This window comes from Magnolia sinica, chromosome 4, assembly GCF_029962835.1.
Source record: "Magnolia sinica isolate HGM2019 chromosome 4, MsV1, whole genome shotgun sequence".
NCBI classification, from domain to species: Eukaryota; Viridiplantae; Streptophyta; class Magnoliopsida; order Magnoliales; family Magnoliaceae; genus Magnolia; species Magnolia sinica.
In genome coordinates, this window is record NC_080576.1 from 52,323,742 (window position 1) to 52,345,102 (window position 21,361).

Consider the following 21,361-nt stretch of genomic DNA (forward strand, 5'->3'; position numbering starts at 1 on the left):
GACTTGTAACGAACTCAATTTTAAAGCTAAGTTTTTGTCTACGGCAGATTGGCAACCTATAGCATAAACTAGGTTAGATATTTCATAACTTACACTATATGAAATCCTAAAACAGATTAAGGTTAGGTTTTCTTACCTAAGAACGGGATTGGTATTGCCCGTATAGCGACACAAGAGTGGTGGCTAAGCACGTGGAGCGTCAAGGAAAGATCCCAACCTCTCTCTCTCTCTCTCTCTCTCTCTCTCTCTTCCTCACTTTCTTCTTCTCTTTTCTCTCTTCTTTCCCTTAGGGTTTGCAAATTCGTATGGCATATGAGAGAGGGTGTTTAAGGTCCTTATATAGGCCCAGGTTTGATGGGAATGGCCCCAAGGCCAAGGTATACTTAGGTTATATCCAAATATGGGCCGTTCCGGTTCAACGGAGCACTTCTAGTGGCCCCTTTTCCACGTGCGGTCGAACTTAAGCTCCCTGACCATGGATCTAGGTCAGGCTGAGTTTTCGTTCCGATCGGATTTACAAATCAGCCGTGGCGGACCCGTTTCAGTTCAACAGTCACGGTCACTCGATCAGGGTCACAAGTACACCTACATGTGTGGGACATTTCTCCTGATCCGAGGGTGTATTTGGGTCAGATTCTGATGGTCTGAATCCTTATATTTGGCCCGCAAGCGACACGACTCATATTACTTAAATTCGGATTTTTATTTCTAAATATTTTCATGTTTCTCACACTCTTCGCTTCGGGCTCAAGTTGTGTAATTCTAGACACAATTAAAACTTGATTTTTGAGGGGGTTGTCAAGTCCAGTGATGCGGTCATATCCGTATAGTTTCGGGGTAATCAGACTTTCGATGTGTGGTTTAGGTCCGATACGGAGTTTCAAGGTGCTCCCGAGAGCAACTGGGTTTTGAGATGGATCCTAAGTTTCAAGATAATGTAACGTTAGTAATTCTATACATTTTGAGTCTTGTAGTTCGTATTTAAAGTAGTTCGAGCTAATTCTATTGATTGTTCAGTTTAGCACTTAACTAAATCATGCCCTAATTACGATAGAATAAGGTCTTAGGGCAGTTCCACGCCCCTTTCTGCCACTTTTAGTTAGTATATTATTTTAATTATTTTTCTAATAGTTCTTCATCAAATCTACTTCATCCCTACCAAATTTCATTAGATTTCATGTTGTAGAAAAATTCTAAAAATTCCAGAAGCAACAGCTGTCCAAACTAATGATTTTCGCACAGTTGTCACAACGACCTATATTTAACTATATTAAGTATTTATTATATTTTTCACTTATTTTTATATGAAACTAGACTTATCAAGCTTTAATATGGCTTTTGAATCACCTAAATCGAAGTTATAACGAGGGAGATATGATTTTTCAAAGTTGGAGGAACATTGCAGAATTTTTTTGCCGAAAACGGGCCGTTGGCCCGCTGCGGTCTTGCCAGGCCCGCTTGGCGGCGAGGCCTCGCCAAACCGGCGAGCCCCTCGTCGGTCACCGGACTCTGGGGCGATAACTCACCCCAGGGGCGATGTCCTCCCCCCCGGGTGCCGAATACATGCGGGACCCACCTCGGGTCCACCCGAATTGTGTCGTTTGACTCCCATGTCCGTGTAAGGCGTTTTCGGGTCTAATTTGCAAACTGGAATGAGTTTATTTGACGTACAATATATGATTTTGGGGTAGGAGATGCTAATCTATCCAACTAACCTATTTATTTTGTTAGATTCCAAAAGGTTAAGGGTTAAAAATCCATTTTATCCATTTAGTTACTATTTATACTAAGTTTTAGTTTCGATATTATTCTTCATCATTTATATCTTAGGATTAGTGTGTATTATGAATGTGCTTAGAAAACTTTGAAGGATAGGATGGTGAAAGGTGAGATCTCGAAGGAAGTGAGAGATTTTGAAGGAAATGGGTTGAAAGAGGATTTGAGACTTTGGAATTGAGTTTTTAAGAAGTAATTAAGGTGTTAGGATCGACCCATTGCTTAAGTATATCTAATTCCAAGTTGGCAAAAATCCGAGGTGTTACATAATGGGTTACACCTTTACCTTTCGTACAAAATGACTTTTCAATACAGATAAAAGAACCAAAAATGAATTCTTACAATTAATCGTAAAAAACAGCTGTAAAACACATTCCTAGATGGAAAATTCTAATTGATTCTCGAATTGAATCCCACATATAAGCCTAGATCTGAATTACAGTTAAAGTTAATAGTTATTTGATTAACGCTATGGATTGCATTAAGGAATGTAAATGACAGATAATTGAAAAATAGATTTTGTTTGATTGGGTTTCTACACGACAATTTGTTTTACTAAAATCCTTTGCAATTTATATACTTAACTCAGCCATGTAGATGTTTCCCACGTTCTGACAGTTGCTGCAGCTATTTAGCATGTCTTAACCCTCTTTGCTTCTAGATCTGTCATTTGTCTTGTAACCACTTCTGCATAATCATTCTTCACTTGATCGCATAATAGATAATGTGGCGTCACTCGATATGCTTTAGTTGTATTAGTGTAGAATACTCTTTGTATGTTCGCAAAGATCTCCAAATACACCACGCAAATCCATTCAAAATACATGCAACCTATTTTAATTGGCTTTCGCAGGAATTGGTGATGATAAAGATGAACAACTCTCACGCTGTTTTATCAAAGTCATTAATCTAATGCCCCAATCATGGAAGAGCCACGCCTGAAAAATCACCCAAATTGAAAGATTCTAACCATACAATCTTGTCTTTTCTCCATTGAATGTGGATTATGTTACATTTCTTATTTACCATGTATTTAAATGCCAACAGCAGAAATGTTACAGTTGACCAATTGCCTAAATTTTTAGGCATAGTTGTTCAATGATGGGGCCATCACAAAAATGGCTTGGATAAACCAGCCATTGGCCCCACATGCACTGATTCGGTACGAACAGGGATGGTCCCAATGTATCATGCTACATTGCTGCCAGTTCTCAGCTTGAACGGTTTACTTGGCACCCCTATCGTGGGATGGTCTATGTCCCAATGTATTATCTATAAGATAATCCTATCCTACCAATTGGCTACTTATTGATGGACAGTTACCTCTACCGGTCTTACTTAACGAGGGCCCAATCGGACGGTTAGGATTATATGATGCTCCATGGAGCAAAACTGCCCGTCGAGGGGACGAATGGATAACTAAACACGGCATGGTTTCATGTTCATCATGCAAAAGTCCATAGATCAAATGGTGAGGAACTTCATATCAATGGATTTTTGGTCCTTGATCTGTCCATGATTTGTTCTCTTTATGGTTCCCACCGACGGTACACGTGGAAGAAAGGTGGACCCACTCGGTCCTTGTACTAGTGTTTCCTGCCGTTTGTAGACCACGCTTCAAAAACCACACCATCAATCACTCCTAACCGTTCAACTTTTCTTTTAAAAATGGACGGCTAAAAAACAGGTCAATTGTTTAGAGTCAGCAGGGAGAAGCGAGGATTGGAGCTACTGTTGCCTGGTCAGTGTGATCTTTGAATTGTGACCCACCCGCGTTAGGGCCCACTAGATGGACGGTCACCATCCATAATGTCCCTCTGCTTAGTACACATAGGAAGGTACGTCGCTTGGGGACGCGGATTGCATGCTGACACTGCCAGGACTCTCTACTGGACGGTGCTCTTGGCCCACCATGATTTATATATTTTATCCACGCTGTCCATCTATTTTTCCAGCTCATTTTAGGGCATAAGCACAAAAATGAGGCAGATCAAAATCTTCGTTGGATCACAACCTAGGAAAATAGTGGTAATTCCGCGTACACCCGTTAAAACTCCCTGGGGCCGTAAAAGTTTTGAATCAAGCTGATATTTGTGTTTTTTACTTCATCCAGATCTATGTCACCTAATCAAAAAGGTTAGATGGAAAATAAACATTACAGTGGGACTTAGAAAGTTTTAATGGTGGGTGTTCAATCACCACTGTTTTCTTCTGGTGCGGTCCACCTGGGATTTGGATCTACCACATTTGTGGGGTTCATGCCCAGTTATAGTAATAATGTAATGATCGAAAATGGATGGACGGCGTGGATAACACAAACATCATTGTGGGGCCTACAGAGCACCGTCCGACGTGGCTACTGGCAGTGTCAGTATGAAATCCATGGAACTGTTGTATTGCGTCACTGCCCTCAGACAGTTGAAATCTACCATAACCGTGGCACGTGTCATAGTGTGATGGGAAACGGATTGGCTACTCCCCCTGACTCCAGCCCCGGAGCTGGTGGTCGGTGCTCTGTGGGCCCCACCATGATGTAAGTGTTTCATCCATTCAGTTCATCCATTTTAAAATATCATTTTATGTCTTTCCCCCAAAAATGAGAGGGATATAAATCTCAAGTGGATCACACCACAGGAAAACGATAGTGATTGGATATCCATCATTTAAATCCTCCTAAGGCCCGATATACTGTTTATTTGAAATCCAATCCGTTGATTAGGTCATAAAGACCCAGATGAAGGGAGAAAACAAAGATCAACTTGATCCAATACTTTTATGGCCCCCAAAAAGTTTTTAACGGTCGAAGTTCATTCAACACAGTTTCCTGTAATATGGTCCACTTGAGACAGGAATATACCTCATTGGTTGTATATTACCATAAATTGATCTAGAAAAATAGATGAACGGAATGGATGAAACACATACATCATGGTGGGCCCACAGGGCACCGACCACCAGCTACGGGGCTGGTGTCAGGGGGAGTAGCCAATCCGTTTCCAGTGTGATGCATTCACGTGGCATTGGTAGCCAAGTTATCTGAGTGCCATCACCCTTTAACAAGCACCCGAAACGGTTGAAGCCACACACTGGGGTCAGTTACTCAGCTCGAATGGCCGTCGAAATTGCAAAATTAGGGTTGCGATCGACGCCATTCTCTCCCCCAAACCGATCGAAATTCCCTAAAATCTTCGAATCCTGTCGAACGGAAAAGCCATTTACTGTCCGTCTTTCTTCGTCCTCGTCATCGTCTTTCATCGACGAACAACAGATTTCCTTTAGCGAACCGGAAAAGGTTCTCTTGGAACGTCTTCTAGGAATTCAAGGAAGAGGTCGTAAGGCTTCTCCCGAGCAACTCAAGGTTTGATTTTTTTTTTTTTAATTTTCTTATTTTTGTAATTTCTCTGTGTGTGTGTGTGTATGTGATTCGATTTTGGGATTTTGAATGACAATTCGGTTAATTCAAGTGGATTTAATGCAATAAAAGAGTTTTGTTTTTTGTTTTTGTTTTTTTTGCCCTATCATGCTTGATTTTTTTTTTTTTTTAAAAAGCATTTGTTTTGTTCTGCCACCTTTTCGGTGATCTAGACCATTTATCTGGTGGGCCTTGTTATGTATGGACCATGCCCTTAGGATCTCCTCCAAGTATTAACTTAACTGTTGGATCGGTGGGCTCTAAATGGGAGGTTTAGCCAATGGTCCACATTAAATAAGAAAATATTCACCGGTCACATTGGCAATATTTTCTGTTGGGGAGATTGTCAATATGTAATGCATTCATCGCGGGCCTGTTTGATGAACGGTCTGGATTGCTGAAAGGCGGGCTACTGGTGCTTTCAATGGTCAAATGAAAAATGCATTTAGGGCCTGTTTGGATTGCGAATTACATAAGTAATGTATTCTGTAAAAGTGCAATGATTTCAAATTATTTGGGTAGGCATGGTAAAATCGTAATGATGATACTTATACATTACTTCAATGCCAACTCATAGAGAAAAATACACTGATTAATGTGTTTCGGTAGGAGATTTCCACTGCAACACAATGTAAAATCATAATGATTACAAATTCCTTTGGCAGTCTCCTATTACATCTACATTTGACTGCTGAATTACGTGTTGTAATGATGGCGCTTTTACAGTACATTACTGATGTAATTCAAACAAGCCCTCAGTTCAGTTCTGCTTTGTCTACTTCCTACTCCTTTTTACTAATATATTGATGTTTGAGATTCCTAGGATGTTGAAAGTGCTGTGAAAACGCTAGAAGATTTGAAAGGCGTACCAGATCCCGTGAGTTGATTTTACATTACCAAGAATAGCCTTTTTCATTTTGATGATTTTTTTTTAAAAATTTGTGTTGACATGGGATTGGTGTTGGTAATCACGTATCGATAGGTTCCGTGCCATTTTGTGCAGTTAACTAATTGAGCATTTCCTTCATGTATGTGGGCACTTCGCACTTAGCAGTTTACTTTATAAACTACCCTTCCATGACTGACTTTGCTTGCTTTTCATTAGGGGCCCGTGCATCATTGGATTGGGGTTTAGTACTAGGTAGGGAGTGTGACTTGTTCGGGTATTAGAACGGGTTGTATTGTCGATGCTGGTACGCGTCATCCAGTAAGGGATGAGTTGCCCAAAAACTTGAAAAATGAAAAAAATAATTATGAAAGTAAACAAAGAAATTTAGGAAAATCATAAACAACCTAAAAAAGAAGAAAAACATATAAAAGTTAGATGATTAATATTACCTTCTCTGTACAAATTATCAGTTATGCTCCACGCACAGTGGGTCAATGATTTTGGATGGTTTGGATAGATGTACAATGCCACGTATATGGTTGAAGAGTCTCCACAACATGGAAACATCTCTATGTTTGTATCTTATAGACATGGCTTGAGAGAGTTAACTTCCTAAGGAAGCTCTCTTTCCCATCCTTATAAGTTGGGGATGCATCTTGCTTTAGGTCTCTCTTATCTTATCTTTTCATTTTTTAGGATGTAAATAGCCACATGCATTTAGCAGCCAAACACATGCGACCACATGTGTGGTCAGCATGGCAAGTGTGCGACCAGACTGTTCTCCACTTTTCTTTTTCATCTCTCTCTCTCTCTCTCTCTCTCTCTCTCTCTCTCTCTCTCTCTCTATTTTACGACTCACCTGACTTATCACTACCCAAATTCGGTAAGACTTGTTCCGAGTCAGAAACTAGTTGGCCCTTTTTTGTGTATATGGTATTGGACTTGTTTCGGACCCCACCAAAACCAATATGAATAAGACGATAGAGAGTTCTATGGCCCAAGTTGGTGTTGGCAGATTGATTCTTGTGAAACCTGAGATTGCAATAGTAGCGGTGCTCTCTTGGAGCATCAAAATAGAAAAATGAGAAATCAGGGGGGGGGGGGGGATTCACGCCTCTTTCTTCTCTGTAGTAGACCACTCTAGCCCTTTGAACAACTGCACAAAAATGTGGGTGTAGGTGCTGCCGTGCTTGAAATTTCTATGTTGGGTGATGGGGTTTGTTCAGCCAGAGATTATTGTGATGGGTGGCGATTGATGGAGCAGAACCAAAGAAGAATGGGCTGATCTAATGTTCATCAGAGTACGGCTGCTGAAAACTGGTCAAGGGGTAGATAATATTGACTGCCATCTGCTATAAAGTTTTGGTCTGTGCAGATTCAGCCTCAAGAGATGATGGGATTGGAGGAGGAGGTGATGCTAGATAGAATGCGTCCCTGGGTTTGGCATTGGGAATAGGTGATGATGATAGCGGCTCTGTAGCAATGCTGAAATGACAACACGTGGTGTTGCAGCCAACAATAAGTGAAGCCAGAATCGGATTTTCTTGAGACACAGGATAGAGTAGGCGGAAGGGGAAGATGCATGCACTGCAACTTGGTGTATTGTCACAAGTGTTGCTTGAAATTGGATAGTGACATTATCTGAGATTTGGGAAGTACGGATTATATTAGAGTAGATTAGGGTAATCTTACCATATTAGAATATTTCCTTTTTTGTTAAGATGTGTGTCTATTAAGATCTCTAGAAATCTCTCACCTATTCTCTCTCTCTCTCTCTCTCTCTCTCTCTCTCTCTCTATCTATCTATCTATCTATCTATCTATCTATCTATGTATATATGTGTGTGTGCGTGTGTATTGTGTGGGCCCCCCCCCATGATGTGGGTCTAACATCAACACCGTGCAGTTAGATGCACCATTCCATGGTGGGCCACAGGCTTAAAATCAAGTGAATCCAAGACTTGGGTGGGACACACCACATACAATAGTTGAGAGGGGTTACCTTCCCATTAAAACATTCATAATAATTTATTGGGTCCATAGAGATGTGGTTCACAGATCCAGCCGATTCATTGTGTGTGTCCCACTTGGATGAGGGGTCAGACCATTTTTGAGCTGCATCCAAAACTCAAGTGGGCTCCACAAAGTGCTTTTATATGTTTTAGGCATGTCTTCACATATTTTTAGATGGTATGCCCCACCTAAGTTTCATATACAGTTGATTTTTGGGATGTCCCATAACCTAAAAGGGACCCATACAATGCACGGTGTTGATGTTCAACACACATCACGGTGGGTCCCACACAGCTCGACCTCATGGGAAGTTCCCATGAGGTCGACCTCATATATATATATATATAGATATATTGTGGTTTAACATGATATCAAGGCTACGGTTCTGATCTACCAGGTCCCCACCACCATCCGTTTCCATACGGGAGATCCCATATCTGGAATCCAGTTGCTTTTAGTGCCCAAACCCAACTTTGTCTATTTGTGCACAGTGTCTATCATCTCCGTTTGGTGGTATCTCTGTCCGTCTGCAATCCTGCCGCTACAACCCTCCATCACCATCCATTATCGACCAGATTTGGTGACCTTTTGCTTGTAACCATGCTGCCGGCCCATCTTGTGTCCATCACCTTTGATCTGCGCAATTGTCGGATCCATCACTAACTGCAGCAGATCGTTGACTACCATTGTCTCCAATCTGTTGCCGTTAAGACCCACATTCCATCCCCGGTAACATCACTCATCTTCAACGCCCACCCAATTGAATCCACCAATGCCCCTGCATCCTAGATCTCACGAGATCTATCATCATCTTTTCTCAGTGATTGCAAGCCTCACATCTACAATCACTGACATCCCTCTCAGTTTCCGATCTGACCATCACCACAGCCCCAGTTCCAACCATCATCCCCTCCCGTAACCCGATTCTGTGTAGTGACTTTTGAATTATCTCCATTGATCTAAACAACGACAGATCTACACCATTCGTTCAACACATTCACCCAGTTCATTGCTCATGTCTACTATTACGTCTACCCACATCTAAAGCCTACCACTTTCCTCAGTTGCAACTGCACCATTTTTTTAGAGAGAGATAACATCAATTAATTAGAGAAGCACGTAAAGCGCGCAAAATAATACAACCTATACCAGTGTTCGAAATATTGGTATCGTGTTACGTATTGCACCCTTGGGATATGGATATGTATCAATTATCGCATGGGATATATTGGTTCTATCACGTTTTTTTTTTTTTTTTTTTTTTTTTTTGAGAGGTAACAAATAATTTTATAAAAACACTCACCAAAGGCAAGAAAGAATACAAGCAAAAAAATGAAGAAACAAGCAAGGGAAAAGCTATCTCCGAACCTTAAACAACAGAAACCCAATCAAAGAAATATCCCTTGATAATGCTCACCTCCCTTTCAACTGAGGAGAGCTCATTCCTAAAACACTGCCCAATACGTTCTTTCCAGATTGCCTAAAGAATGGCCATAACGAGAAATCCTCCACTCCACTGTGGCATCTTTCCCTCCATTCCTCCCATGCCATGCCCACAAAAGGGCTTCCACCAAAATTGGCATCACCCAATGCATATTGGACGGCCTTAGGAAGTACCCCCCATATCTTCCGTGCCAAAGAACAATGAATAAAAAGATGATTGATTGATTCTGCACTCTCTATACACATAAGGTAGATGTTTGGAAGAATAAAGTATCGTTGTTGTTGGAAACATGGGGAAACATTGGGAAATTGGTCGAATTTTTCAATGAAACTTAAGTGATTGTTAAAAAAGACAATAATAGACACTTCTAAATCAAAATATTATACAAAACAAGTATCCATAATAGGTTTTCCTTTTATGAGGTCCTAATCTACGCGTTGTTTAACTGAATTGATGCAAGTATATTAAAAAGCTATTCATATAATTTATAAATATAAGAAGATGTGTAAAAACACAAGCAATACATTCAAAAGCAAAAGAAGGATCACTAGATCAGGTTACATACATGTTTGATTTTATGTTCGTACACAAAGATTGCAACCGATTTGCGAGAAATTGAGAAATTTAATTTAAAATATTTTTTTTTTCCTGCAACTCATCTTATCTCCTCCAAATCTCGAAATCAAAGCTCCCAATCCATGATTTTTCATACAAAACATGAAAAATCATGGTTTTGTAACAATTTGACATTGATTTAACATGATTTATATATAAAAAAGGATCGAAAATCGAAAATGCTCACTGGATCGAACATGTGGAATATATCCCACTACTTGTGTGTTTCATATCGCATGGGTGGGATACAAGATATATCGTGGGATATATCGGCCGATATCGTTGATATTTAAAACATTGACCTATACTTCAAAGTTGCAATTGCACCATCCCCGCTCGCAACCACCATTAGATTTGGTGACCTTCTCTAGAACCACCATTTTAAAAATAAAAAAATAAAAAAAGCAAAGAAACAAAGAAAAAAAATCCAGCAACCGTCATCTACTTCTTCTTTGGTAGACACCCCTAATCTTCATTTTCCACAGTCCGTCAGAAACCCATCAACAACATTACAAGATCTAGACATAGTCCATAATCATTATCACTCTTCTAATAGCCATCGACATCTTTGTCATCTACGTCCTCTAGCATCATTGAAATTGCCATTTGCTGCTGCTAGATCCGCCACAAGATCTACTATCCCCACCCTTTCATCCCCCCCCCCCCCCAGGGCAAAAGGCTTCGTATTTAAGAAGGGGTGTGTTACCCCTTAAGCTTTCTTTGTTTCTTGGTGCATTTTAAATGCAGTGTTAAGTGTACTCTCCTAGATGTTTAGCGCTCCATGGATGCATACAATTAATGCACATTCAAAACTCTTAACTAGAGTGTTTTTTTAGTAGTGTATTAGCTTGGTGGTCCTTGGGTGTATCAATTTCGGCGCTTTAGAAGAACATTTTCAGTAGTGAACTTGCCTCATCTCCTTTGCCTTATGAGCCTTGATCAATCATCTCATCTATACACCTTCGACTACATATCCTCGTCATACTAGGTCCTTCGACAAGATGTGTTTTTTGTTCATACCGGGCTTTTGGACCGGACTTGTTATTGTGCCGAGCGTTTGGACTGGACTTGTTATTATGACATGCTTTTGGATTGGGCCTTGTTACCATGTCTGCCCTATGGTCGAAACTATTTTTTCTTTGCTATTAGAGTATCTAGAGCCACCACAAGAGCAACGGTTGAACTCATAGGCAATGGAAGTGTGTAGCCACTAGAAGAGCAATGGTTGAAATCTCGGCCACCAAAAGTGCCACCGGATCATTCGCCAATTGCTGGAAGTGCTAATGGTTCACATCCTAGCAGTCATCAAAGTCCATGCTCTCTTCACGCCACTCATCGTTTCGTCGCCAGGTTACCTTTGAATTTTTGTTTTGCTTTTGAATAAATGTTAACCATAGCTTTCAAACGCAAGTTACTCTTAGAGCACCTTGGGTTTGAGGGGGGATGTTAGGGTAGATTAGGGTAATTTCACTAGATTGGAATATTTCCTTTTTTGTTAAGATCTCTACAGATCTCTCACCTCTTCCATATATTCCTATTATTCTCAATGGAAATAAACAAGATACAATGTACATAATATAGTCTCGTGTTAAATGATGATAGAGATTTGTGCTCTACTACCATTGACATAGCAAAATAAATGATGATGGAGGAGTGGCTTTTCTCACAAAGTGATTTCAATGATTTCATTGCTATGAGATATGGCTTATATAAAACCACCATTACAAATGAAGTTAGCAATTAATATGCCCCAAAATCCAGAATATTAGTTGCATGATTACAATAACCAATAGAAAGTAGCCATGTGACTCCAAAGATTTTTCCTCCCTTAACTTGGTAAAAAGGAGACTAACAAATTAGTATATCAGCAATTAAAGTTGCACTTTCTCTTGAATTCCAGATGCATCAAAATAAGGGTTCATGCACCCTGATCTAGCTGCATCACAACCATTGAAAAAGCAAGTGTGCATTTTATCCTACGGTTTGAGCTCATTTTACCCATCACCTATAGCAGCTATCTTAGATGATCAAGGGATATTTGGGTACCCGATGTATCAAGCCTTACATTCTGACACATCTAGTAGGATGAAGGGAGCAGATTAGGTGGTCCCTGGGCAACACCGACTAAGGTGTTAGCCCAATGTGGCACCCTTTCATTCTTGTGCAGAAGCTGTTAGAGTGGGCACATTAACTTTCACGGGTCGAGTACGTACTCAACCCTTCTCTGACAGGCGTATGCATGCCAATGATAGGCCGCCACGTCTGGGGTAACACCTTTGTCGGTGTTACTCGGGTAACACCTAATCCTCTCCATAGGATGAAAGTCATAATCAATAATCGAGCATGTTCACCAAATCACTGGCTGTATACAAACTAGTGGCAAAATGCAAGTATTAATTGTTCTACATAACTTAATGGATTCATGGGAACCAGTTCTCGAGGCCATAAACATGTCACACAGGATAATGAATATGCAAGAGTTGCCCATGATGTTGGCCGTAAAAGCTCAATAGCGAGAAAAGAGAGGGCTCTCTTCACATGCAAATGCTACCCAGGTGTCTTATTCTGAGAAACCTTGGATTGATGGCCTTGTAAAAAGGGACTTAAAAGGAAAACATCCAAATAGTAATAGGAAGAGGCGATGCAACAATAAAATGAAGTGTGAAAGCTACAAATGCAGAAATCAACATCACTTCTTTTTTTTTTTTCATGTGGAACAGACCAATAAACACACTAGCGGAATTTGGCAAAAATAAAGGAGTCACCACTATCCAAAAATCTCAGTCTACGAAAAGCTAGAATCCTTAGCCTAAGGGTTTAGGATGATGGGTTTAGGATGATGATTTTGTTTGAATTACTCCAATATGGTCTAGCTTTCCAAAGATTCGAGTAAGGACCTCAGTTACAAAGAAGAAAGGCGCTAGGCACCTTCTCTGCCCTTATGTTTGTATGGTCTTTATTTTATGGGAATCAAAGTTCTTGAATTAGAGCTCTAGGAAAAATATCCTTTCTCCAATTAAAATAAAAAATGACAACAATAAAAGGGAATGTAAAAGCAATAATGATAAAAGAAAATGTAGCCTCCAACTTGAGATGATCCATATTTTCTAGGAAGGGCCTTGGTTCTAGAGATCCCAGTAGGAAATAACTCTCCAAGCTTTGTACCAACAATAGTTTGGGAGCCATTTCTCAAGACCCAGTAGGCCAAGGCACACACCCTTGCCGATCTCTGGTGAAGATTGGAGGGGTCTCAGATGCTTGGCTCTCTTTTTTCTTGAAGCTTAATTGCTACTCTTCTCCTTCCTCACACAGTATATGTTCTAGAGGATTGGGGGTTTTCTGAGTCCTTGCCTAAAAGCAAGGGGAGGGAGAAGGGAGGGAGTAGGAAGAGGTTGAGAGTCCGAAGTCCCTTTGCTTTGAAGTAAAAAGTCTTATTTATAGAGTTGAGAGAGGGCTTTTGGTTACTTTGGGGTAGTTAGCAGGTACAGGTACATAGAGACACCTGGCACTAAAGTTGTATTCTGCTTGACCACTAGCTGTCCCTAGCTTGAACTCGGCTCGGCTCGGTCTTCGAGCTTGACTGGCTAGCTCGGCTCGGTTCGGTAAGCAGCTCGGGCCAGTTCAAGTCGAGTTCAAGCCTGTGCAGCATTTTCTCAAACATATGGAGTGCACCTTCAATTTCTCACAGTACGCAAAACAACAACAACAATTTATAAGTATTTCAAACACTCAGTAGGCAGCATCAAAATCAAGATACAAGGGTATTTTTATCATGTAATGTTTTTTTTTTTTTTTTGTAGTGATTTGTTTCATATCCATACCTTCCTCGCCACCCGTTGATCTTGCAAAGAATGTGTGCACCCGAAACAACACTTCGTTGAGTCATTTCATCAAAGACTTGGTGAGCAACATCAATATCAAAATAATCGTGTCACCGAACTGTTCGATCCGAGTTCGATTCGAGTTGAGGTTCGATTTGAGTCGATTTGAGCTCGGACAAGCTCAAACTCGGCTCAAAATTTTTTTGACCTCCAAAAATCAGCTCGACTCGGTCTCGAACTGAGTCAAATCGAGCTTTTTTGAGTCAAGTCGAGCGAGTTAACCGAGCTAACTTGGTTCGTGTACAGCTCTACCTGGCACAACCCATAGGATTTTTGGTGCATAGGGACATGACACAACCCCTAGGACATTGGGCTGGGTTTGTTGGTAATTTTGAAGACTTTTTAAGGGTGAAGGTGCACAACAGACATCTCATTGTCTAAAAAATTAGGGAGTAAAAGGGGGAGGTGATTAGGTAGTCGCTTCTGGCAGAAATAAATATCATAGTTGTTCTTTTTACTTAGATGAGAACTATTAACTTTGACAAACATATTTTAGATTATTGGGTTCACACTTTATTGGGTTTGTTTATTGAGAGTTTGAACTCTAATAATCTTCTTTATTCTTGCGAGGCCTTCTAACCTTTCATTTATACTTGTTGGATGTGAAATTTGGCATGGTTTTGACTATAATCTGATTTGTTTTTTTATATTCACATTTCATGGAGTCTTCGATGCATTTTGAAATCATGCAACTGAAATAAAATGAATTGGACTCCTATCATTTATGATTCATGCATTTCTTGGTTGAATGAGAATCCGATAGTTTCTTTATTCCAGTTTTTTTCCCACATGCACTCATGCACCCCACACACACCCAAGCACTCACACCACAATGGGTGCTCGAATCCATGACCTTGCATTGAAACTCTTGTGAGTCTACCAATGAGCCATAGGGTCGCAGGCTCTTTATTCCAGTTAAATGTGAGGCTTGTTAACCTTCTATGCATTTTATTAATTGTATGTGGATCTTATCATGGTCAAAGACTTGATTTACAATACATCAATCTGACTTCCTGTTTCATATATAACATATTTCGGAGTCTTCAATGTCCATCTGAAAATTTTCAATTGAAATAACATGTTTTCAGTTTTCTTATCAGTTAAAAACTTTGGGTGAAGTTTTAGCAATGTAAGAAAGCAAGCTATTTGTGTGGTTGTGTTTTCGTATTTGATGTTGGAATTCAGTGCTTTTCAATCTACTGCCAAGCGAATTATTCATTTTAACTGCTTTATTTCCTTGGAGTGGTTCTTTGATAATGAGTTGGTTATTTATATGTTAATCTCCAATCACTGCTTTCGACTGTTTTCAATCTTACACCCTTGTTTTTGTTCATTATGCACAAGACATAGACATAACTTATGTTCATGGATAAGGCATAACTAATGTTCATGGATATGACATAACTTCTGTTCATGTATATGCTTTTGTATAATACCCATTGAAGAAATTACCAACAGTCTTGAGTCTTTATAGGTTAAAGCTTTTTAATGGTCTCTATTTTTCATATACTACAGACAAGTTCTACTTTAATTGAAGGTCGCTGGCAACTTATATTCACTACAAGACCTGGAACAGCATCTCCAATTCAAGTAAGTTCTTGTTTGTTCTTTAAGTGTGAAATGTCATTCTTGATCGTGTTTGATATAATTTTTACCGTTTAGGTGACTTCCAAAGAATGTGTTTGTGGCCAATTTGAGGCTTGCACCTTGTTTTGACTTTATGCAACTTCAACACTTTCTAGGGTTATGCATTATTTTATGGAATATTTAGTTGTTTTTGTTGAACTAGTGATGCAAGACACATGATTTAATCCTAGTATGCAACATGGAGATTATGAAAGAGTCCATAAAGTAATTTAATTAACAAAAGAATCTAACCCAACATGTAATTAGGAGTAACTAATAGGAAATAAATCTGATTCAACCTAAATCACATGCTCGCATGCTTAGAAATCACATAAATCAATTAAAATTAGGCCCGATGGAAGGATAGAACTTCCAATTTAGCATAGGCACATTCCACACTCAAGGGACTGACTTGTAGGTTCTATGATTAGGGTTAGGAAGGGAAAAATCCCAAATTTAGAAAATTATGGTTCATGAGAATTGGAAAATTTGGAATTAGGGTTTTTTAGAATTTGGGAAAAAGATGAAATTAGGCATAAATTGGGTGAATTGTTTAAGGGGGTTGATGGATTTAGGTATTGGTAGAGGGGAATTAAGGTTTTGGATGAAGGGAAGTTAGGGATTTTGGGGTCCTCAATGGTTAATTTCGGTTGGGGTTGAAGTTGGATGATGAAAAGTTGAAGAAAATGATGATTTGGATGGTTTTGGATAGGAAAGGAAGAAGAGAGATGAAATTTTTCAGAAAATACCTCTTTTGGATAGAAAGGAAGAGAGAAGGAATATGATAGATGGAAGCCTCGCTCCTTCGTTGAATGGGGAATGAAATCACACCACACCCAAGCTCCAAATCACATGGAGTATTCTTTTAATCACATGAAGATAGAAAACACATAGAATTTAGTATTATTTTTTTATCTTTCAAAATAATGTTATTAGGGCTTCACACACTCATCTTTTTCTTTTATAGTATAAGAAAAGACCTTTTACAAAAAGACGCTTAATAAATTAAAAGTTGTTCCTAACTCCCTAATGTCAACACAAATATAAGCTATACCAAAAATAATGAAGCATGTAAATAATCTAAACAACTAAACTATTTTGTGTCACATGGGGGTCTACAATCAAGATGTCCAATGATGATGATCTAATGGTCTGATCATCGTGTCCATCAAGCTCCTATATGCAGCCCACATGATCTTCCTAGTGTGGGGTCTTCAAAGATGCACAAACATGCACGTGGGGTCTTCAACGTGGTTAGGAATGTGAATTGGGCCAAGTGGGCCCCATGTAATGGTTGTCTAGCCACTAGGAGACTGGCTCAACCCTCCTTTGGTATGGTGCTTGGATGTCCTCATCAACTAGTTATGATGTTTAATATAGCCTTCAATATATAACTAACATGAAAAAATATAGCTAGATCTCTAAGATCCATTGACAAAGATTTTGCATCTCTTGATGTAAAGTCTCTAGCATCTTGCATATGAAGGGATGATTTCCCTTCTGTTAAGAGCATCCCATGAGAAATCTTGCATTTTCTTATTCTTACAAGGGCATCTTTGTCTTTTCTCTTGTATCTTTTCTATCTCGGTCGACTAAAGGTTCCCATGCAAGAACATCTTCTTTTCTTTTAACAATGGAGAAATAAGGGTTAGACTTGGAACATGGTGTAATATTTTGGTATCTTAAAGGTAATAACTTTAAGAGGTAACAAAAGCTTCAAGGCAGGTGTTGCTATCCTCCCATAGCAAATTAGATATTAACTTGTTGCATGGACAAGCTCCATTCTCCATTATTTGGCATGTTCTTCCACCACAATTGCAGTATGTTTGTGTCTTTAAATTGTCAAGTGAAACTCATGAGCTGGAAAAACGTACTTGTATAGTCTTTCCTTTGAGTTAAACTGGGAGCTGAACTCCTTTTAATCAGTTCATATTGATGTCTGGGGGCCAGCTCCTATTGTCTTGGTTCATGGATATAAATAGTTCATTTATTGGTGATTACTCTTGCTTGATTTATCTTTTGAAATCAAAGTGTGAAGTTCTATACATGTATATATTCAGTTTTTTGAAAGGTAATGAGAATAAAATGGTGCTAGCTCAAGATATTTCTATCATCGTTATCATCCAAGCCTTATCCCAATCAATTGGGGTTGGCTACATGAATCCTATTCCTCCATTCCACTCTTTCAAGGGCTAGACCTTCAATTGGACCATAGGTCAGTCTTTTCTTATTAGCTCCATCCACATCCTTTTGGGCCTTCCCCTCGCCCTTTTAGAGCTTTCATCTTGTACCAACTTACTCCACCTCCATCCATGTCCTTATGGGCTTTCCCTTTTCCTTTTTAGACCAACTTGTACCAACTCAGTCCTTCTAACCAGTGCGGTTCTTGGTCTCCATTGCACATGACCAAACCATCTAAGCCTTATTCCCCTCATCGCATTACCGCTTAGTACTACAAGTTCCCTTGAATGCAATACCTGAGTCCCTTGAATGCACTCCTAAGTCCCCTCGAACGCAAACTCAAGTTGTTTTCATGTCTTGAAATCCTGTCTTCAAGATATTCACAAAATAGTGCTAACTCAATTTAAATCTTCCATCGAATGTTTATAATCCGATTATACTAGAGAACATGGATTAAGGGGATTTTCTCATATTTGCAAGAACATGCAATCAGGTCCCGATACTCAATACTCTTATTCTCCTCAACAAAATGGGATCGTTGAACAAAAAAATAGACAATCTTCTTAAAGTCAGTGTTCTATTATTGATGGTATCGATTAGTATATGAGCCAATATTATCAGCATCACAGGTCAGTGATATGATATCTAAAGGGAATGCAAAAAAATACATCGTGTCATCGACGTTATTATCGATACATGCTAATATATTCTGATATATCTGCAAGCCCATTTTATGAATTAAAGTTGTATTAATCGATACTTGTGATATTTCTTAAGTATCAACAACAATTTGCATCGCAGGAAATTAAAGAAATCAAGAAAAAATCATTTTGGGTCAAAATTTTTGAGGGAATTTGTTTCTTGGTGTGATTTGACAATTCCACTCTTTTTTTTTTTTTTTAATGGCAATGAAAATATTATTGAGAAAAACAAACAAAACTACCAAGCTAGAGAGATGGAGAATGACAAATCATCCTAATTCAGCCACATCCCACAAAGAATCACGATTCCCAAGAACACCCACAAAATCATCCTAGTTGCATCCCTTAAATTGGATATTTTTGAAGGTCCAAAAGATCATCTTCCCCTTTGCTCTTTGGAAGACCACTTCAACCCTGTCTGATTAGTTGTTAGAAGTCCTATTATTCCACTCTCCATACCGACCACAACATTGACATAAAGATAACTACCGTAGAACTTTCATCCTTTTTGTCTGAACTCCCCCTAATCATATTCGAGATAGAGTCTCAATAGGATTAGGCCTAACAACCGTTGGACTTTAAATAGGGAAAGCATCCTTCTTCTTACCATAGATATAAACTTGTAATAATTAAAGAGATGGTTGGCTGATTCTGCATCTTTAAGGCATAATGAACATACATTCGTGATGATCATAATCCGGTTTCAAAGATAATCTATGGTCAATACTTTGTTCTTTTCAACTAACCACCTAATAACACAATCCACTAGGCGTTTGTAGTGTGCAATGTTTTTAGTATCTTGCGATATCACCAACATATCCGTTATCCTAGCTGGGCGATACAGTACCTAGCTTTAATATCCATTTTTCGTGGTATTGTGCAATATATCGCACGATATCACAATATATTGTGGAAATCGAGATGTCATGCGATATATCTACACTCCTCCTTTATAAATTCTTAACGTATCGTGCGATATATAGATACTGAGTGCGATATCAAAAGGGATAAAAGGAAACTAATGGTGTTTGTATGGAAAATCCTTTAAAAAAATTCACAAAAATCGTTTTTTTGCCAAAAAAAATCTTCTTATACATTGTAAGGTGATTTCAATCTATCCACTCTATTTTGTTGGAAGAAAATCTTCGAAATTTCTCCCAAATTGTGATCAGAAGCTTCTTGGGGCTAGATTCTAAAAGGTATGTATTTTTAAGTTTTGAATTTTTTTGTTTATTTTTTATTTTTTTATTTCTGTTTCATATATTTTAAATAGTGTCAAATGGTAAGAAATCCATGATTCTTCGTGTTTTGCAGAAAAAATTATGGCTTTGGAGCTTCGATTTCGAGATTTGGGAGAGATGGCCTGAGTTGCATGAAAAAAAAAATTCCAAAATTCCAAAATTTCCCAAATCAGTTGCAATCTGTCCAAACATGAAATTAAACATGTATATAACTTGATCGACATGTTCTTGGCAATTTGGGGATTTTTTGGAAAATTTTAAAATTTTTAAGTAGAAAATGTTAAAAAAATATATATATTTTTTCCTTTCGAAATCCATAGTTATATTTCTAGTTTTCTACTTCTTTTGCTTTTGAATTTAATTCTTGTGTTTCCATATATGTCTTCTTATATTTAAAAATTTTATGAATAGACTTTGAATATAGTTGCACATGTTCAGTTAGACAATGCATAGACTAGGACCCTATACAAAGAAAACCTATTATACGTCCCTGTTTTTGTGATTTAAAAATAAATAAATTCTAAGTGTGTATTAGTGTCTTTTTTAACAATCCTTTGTTTCCCCTTGTTTCCCAACAACAACGATACATTATGCGATACAACTGATATATCCCATGTGATAACCAATATGTATTTGTATCCCAAGGGTGGGATACATGACACGATAAGGATATGGAAAACATTGGTAGTGTGTGCATGTTTAACCACAAGAGACTACATTGTGGAAACTGTAAGTTGTTTATTTCATTAACAATAATAGAAATATATATAAGAGGTGGGAGGTATTTAGAGATCTTAACAAATACACGTGAATCTATAGTAAGTATTATATACTCTAAACAACAACCAACCCCAACCACCCCAAAAAAAAAAAAAAGGAAGAAAAAAAAGTTCAAGGTACTCTAGAAGGAGGAACTTAAGTTTGAAAGGTATGGCGAGCATTTATTCAAAAGCAAAAGAAAAATTCAACAGTAGTGTGGTGAGGAGACGATGAGTAACATGAGGTGAGTAGCCACTTTCGAGGATTTCTGGGATGTGAACCATTAACACTTCCAACGACTGGCGAATAATTCAGTGGTACTTATGGTTGCCGAGATTTCAACCATTGTTCTTCTAGTGGATACACATACTGGTGGTTGGAAGCTCAACTGTTGCTTTTCCGGTGGCTTTAGATGTTTCGACAATAAATGATAAAATAGGTTCACTTCATTAGCTAAATAAAGGAAAAACAAATCTCATTAAAAGGCCTGGTATGAGCATGTCTGTAGTTGAATAGTTCTTTCTTGTTGCAAGGCTTGCGACGCGCGCGGTATTCATTGAGATGGTACCATACGCCACGGTACGGCGTCATGAATCCTGGCGAATGCGCATAACCAGCATTAACTATGTAGTACTTACCTACAAATATTTACGAGTAATTATAAATGTATAATTTCAATTTCAAACGTACTAAAAGATAAGTTCCATTATATATATAAACACTAAGTACCCTCTGGAATTGTAAATCGATCGTGTGAATGTGTCAACGCACTCTGTAAGACGCGTGCGTCGGAGGCCGAACCTTCCCATCCGGCAAGCACGTAT

At 38.7% G+C, this 21,361-nt stretch overlaps 1 protein-coding gene across 9 annotated transcripts in view; it reads left to right on the top strand.

Annotated features, from left to right (window-relative positions):
• Nucleotides 1-4,803: 4,803 nt before the first annotated feature.
• The window catches only part of LOC131243112 (probable plastid-lipid-associated protein 12, chloroplastic), an 88,790-nt gene continuing 72,232 nt past the window's right edge, over nucleotides 4,804-21,361 (top strand). For 3 of the 9 annotated variants that reach the window (XM_058242217.1, XM_058242219.1, XM_058242216.1), the window contains exons 1-3: nucleotides 4,817-5,134; nucleotides 6,012-6,065; nucleotides 15,545-15,619. In XM_058242217.1, the coding sequence (XP_058098200.1) occupies nucleotides 4,886-5,134; nucleotides 6,012-6,065; nucleotides 15,545-15,619 (378 nt within the window). In that variant the 5' untranslated portion in view covers nucleotides 4,817-4,885. Of the gene's footprint in view, nucleotides 5,135-6,011; nucleotides 6,066-11,297; nucleotides 11,499-15,544; nucleotides 15,620-21,361 lie in introns of those variants that run through there. The other 6 variants (XM_058242220.1, XM_058242213.1, XM_058242218.1 and 3 more) reach the window with 6 other exon arrangements.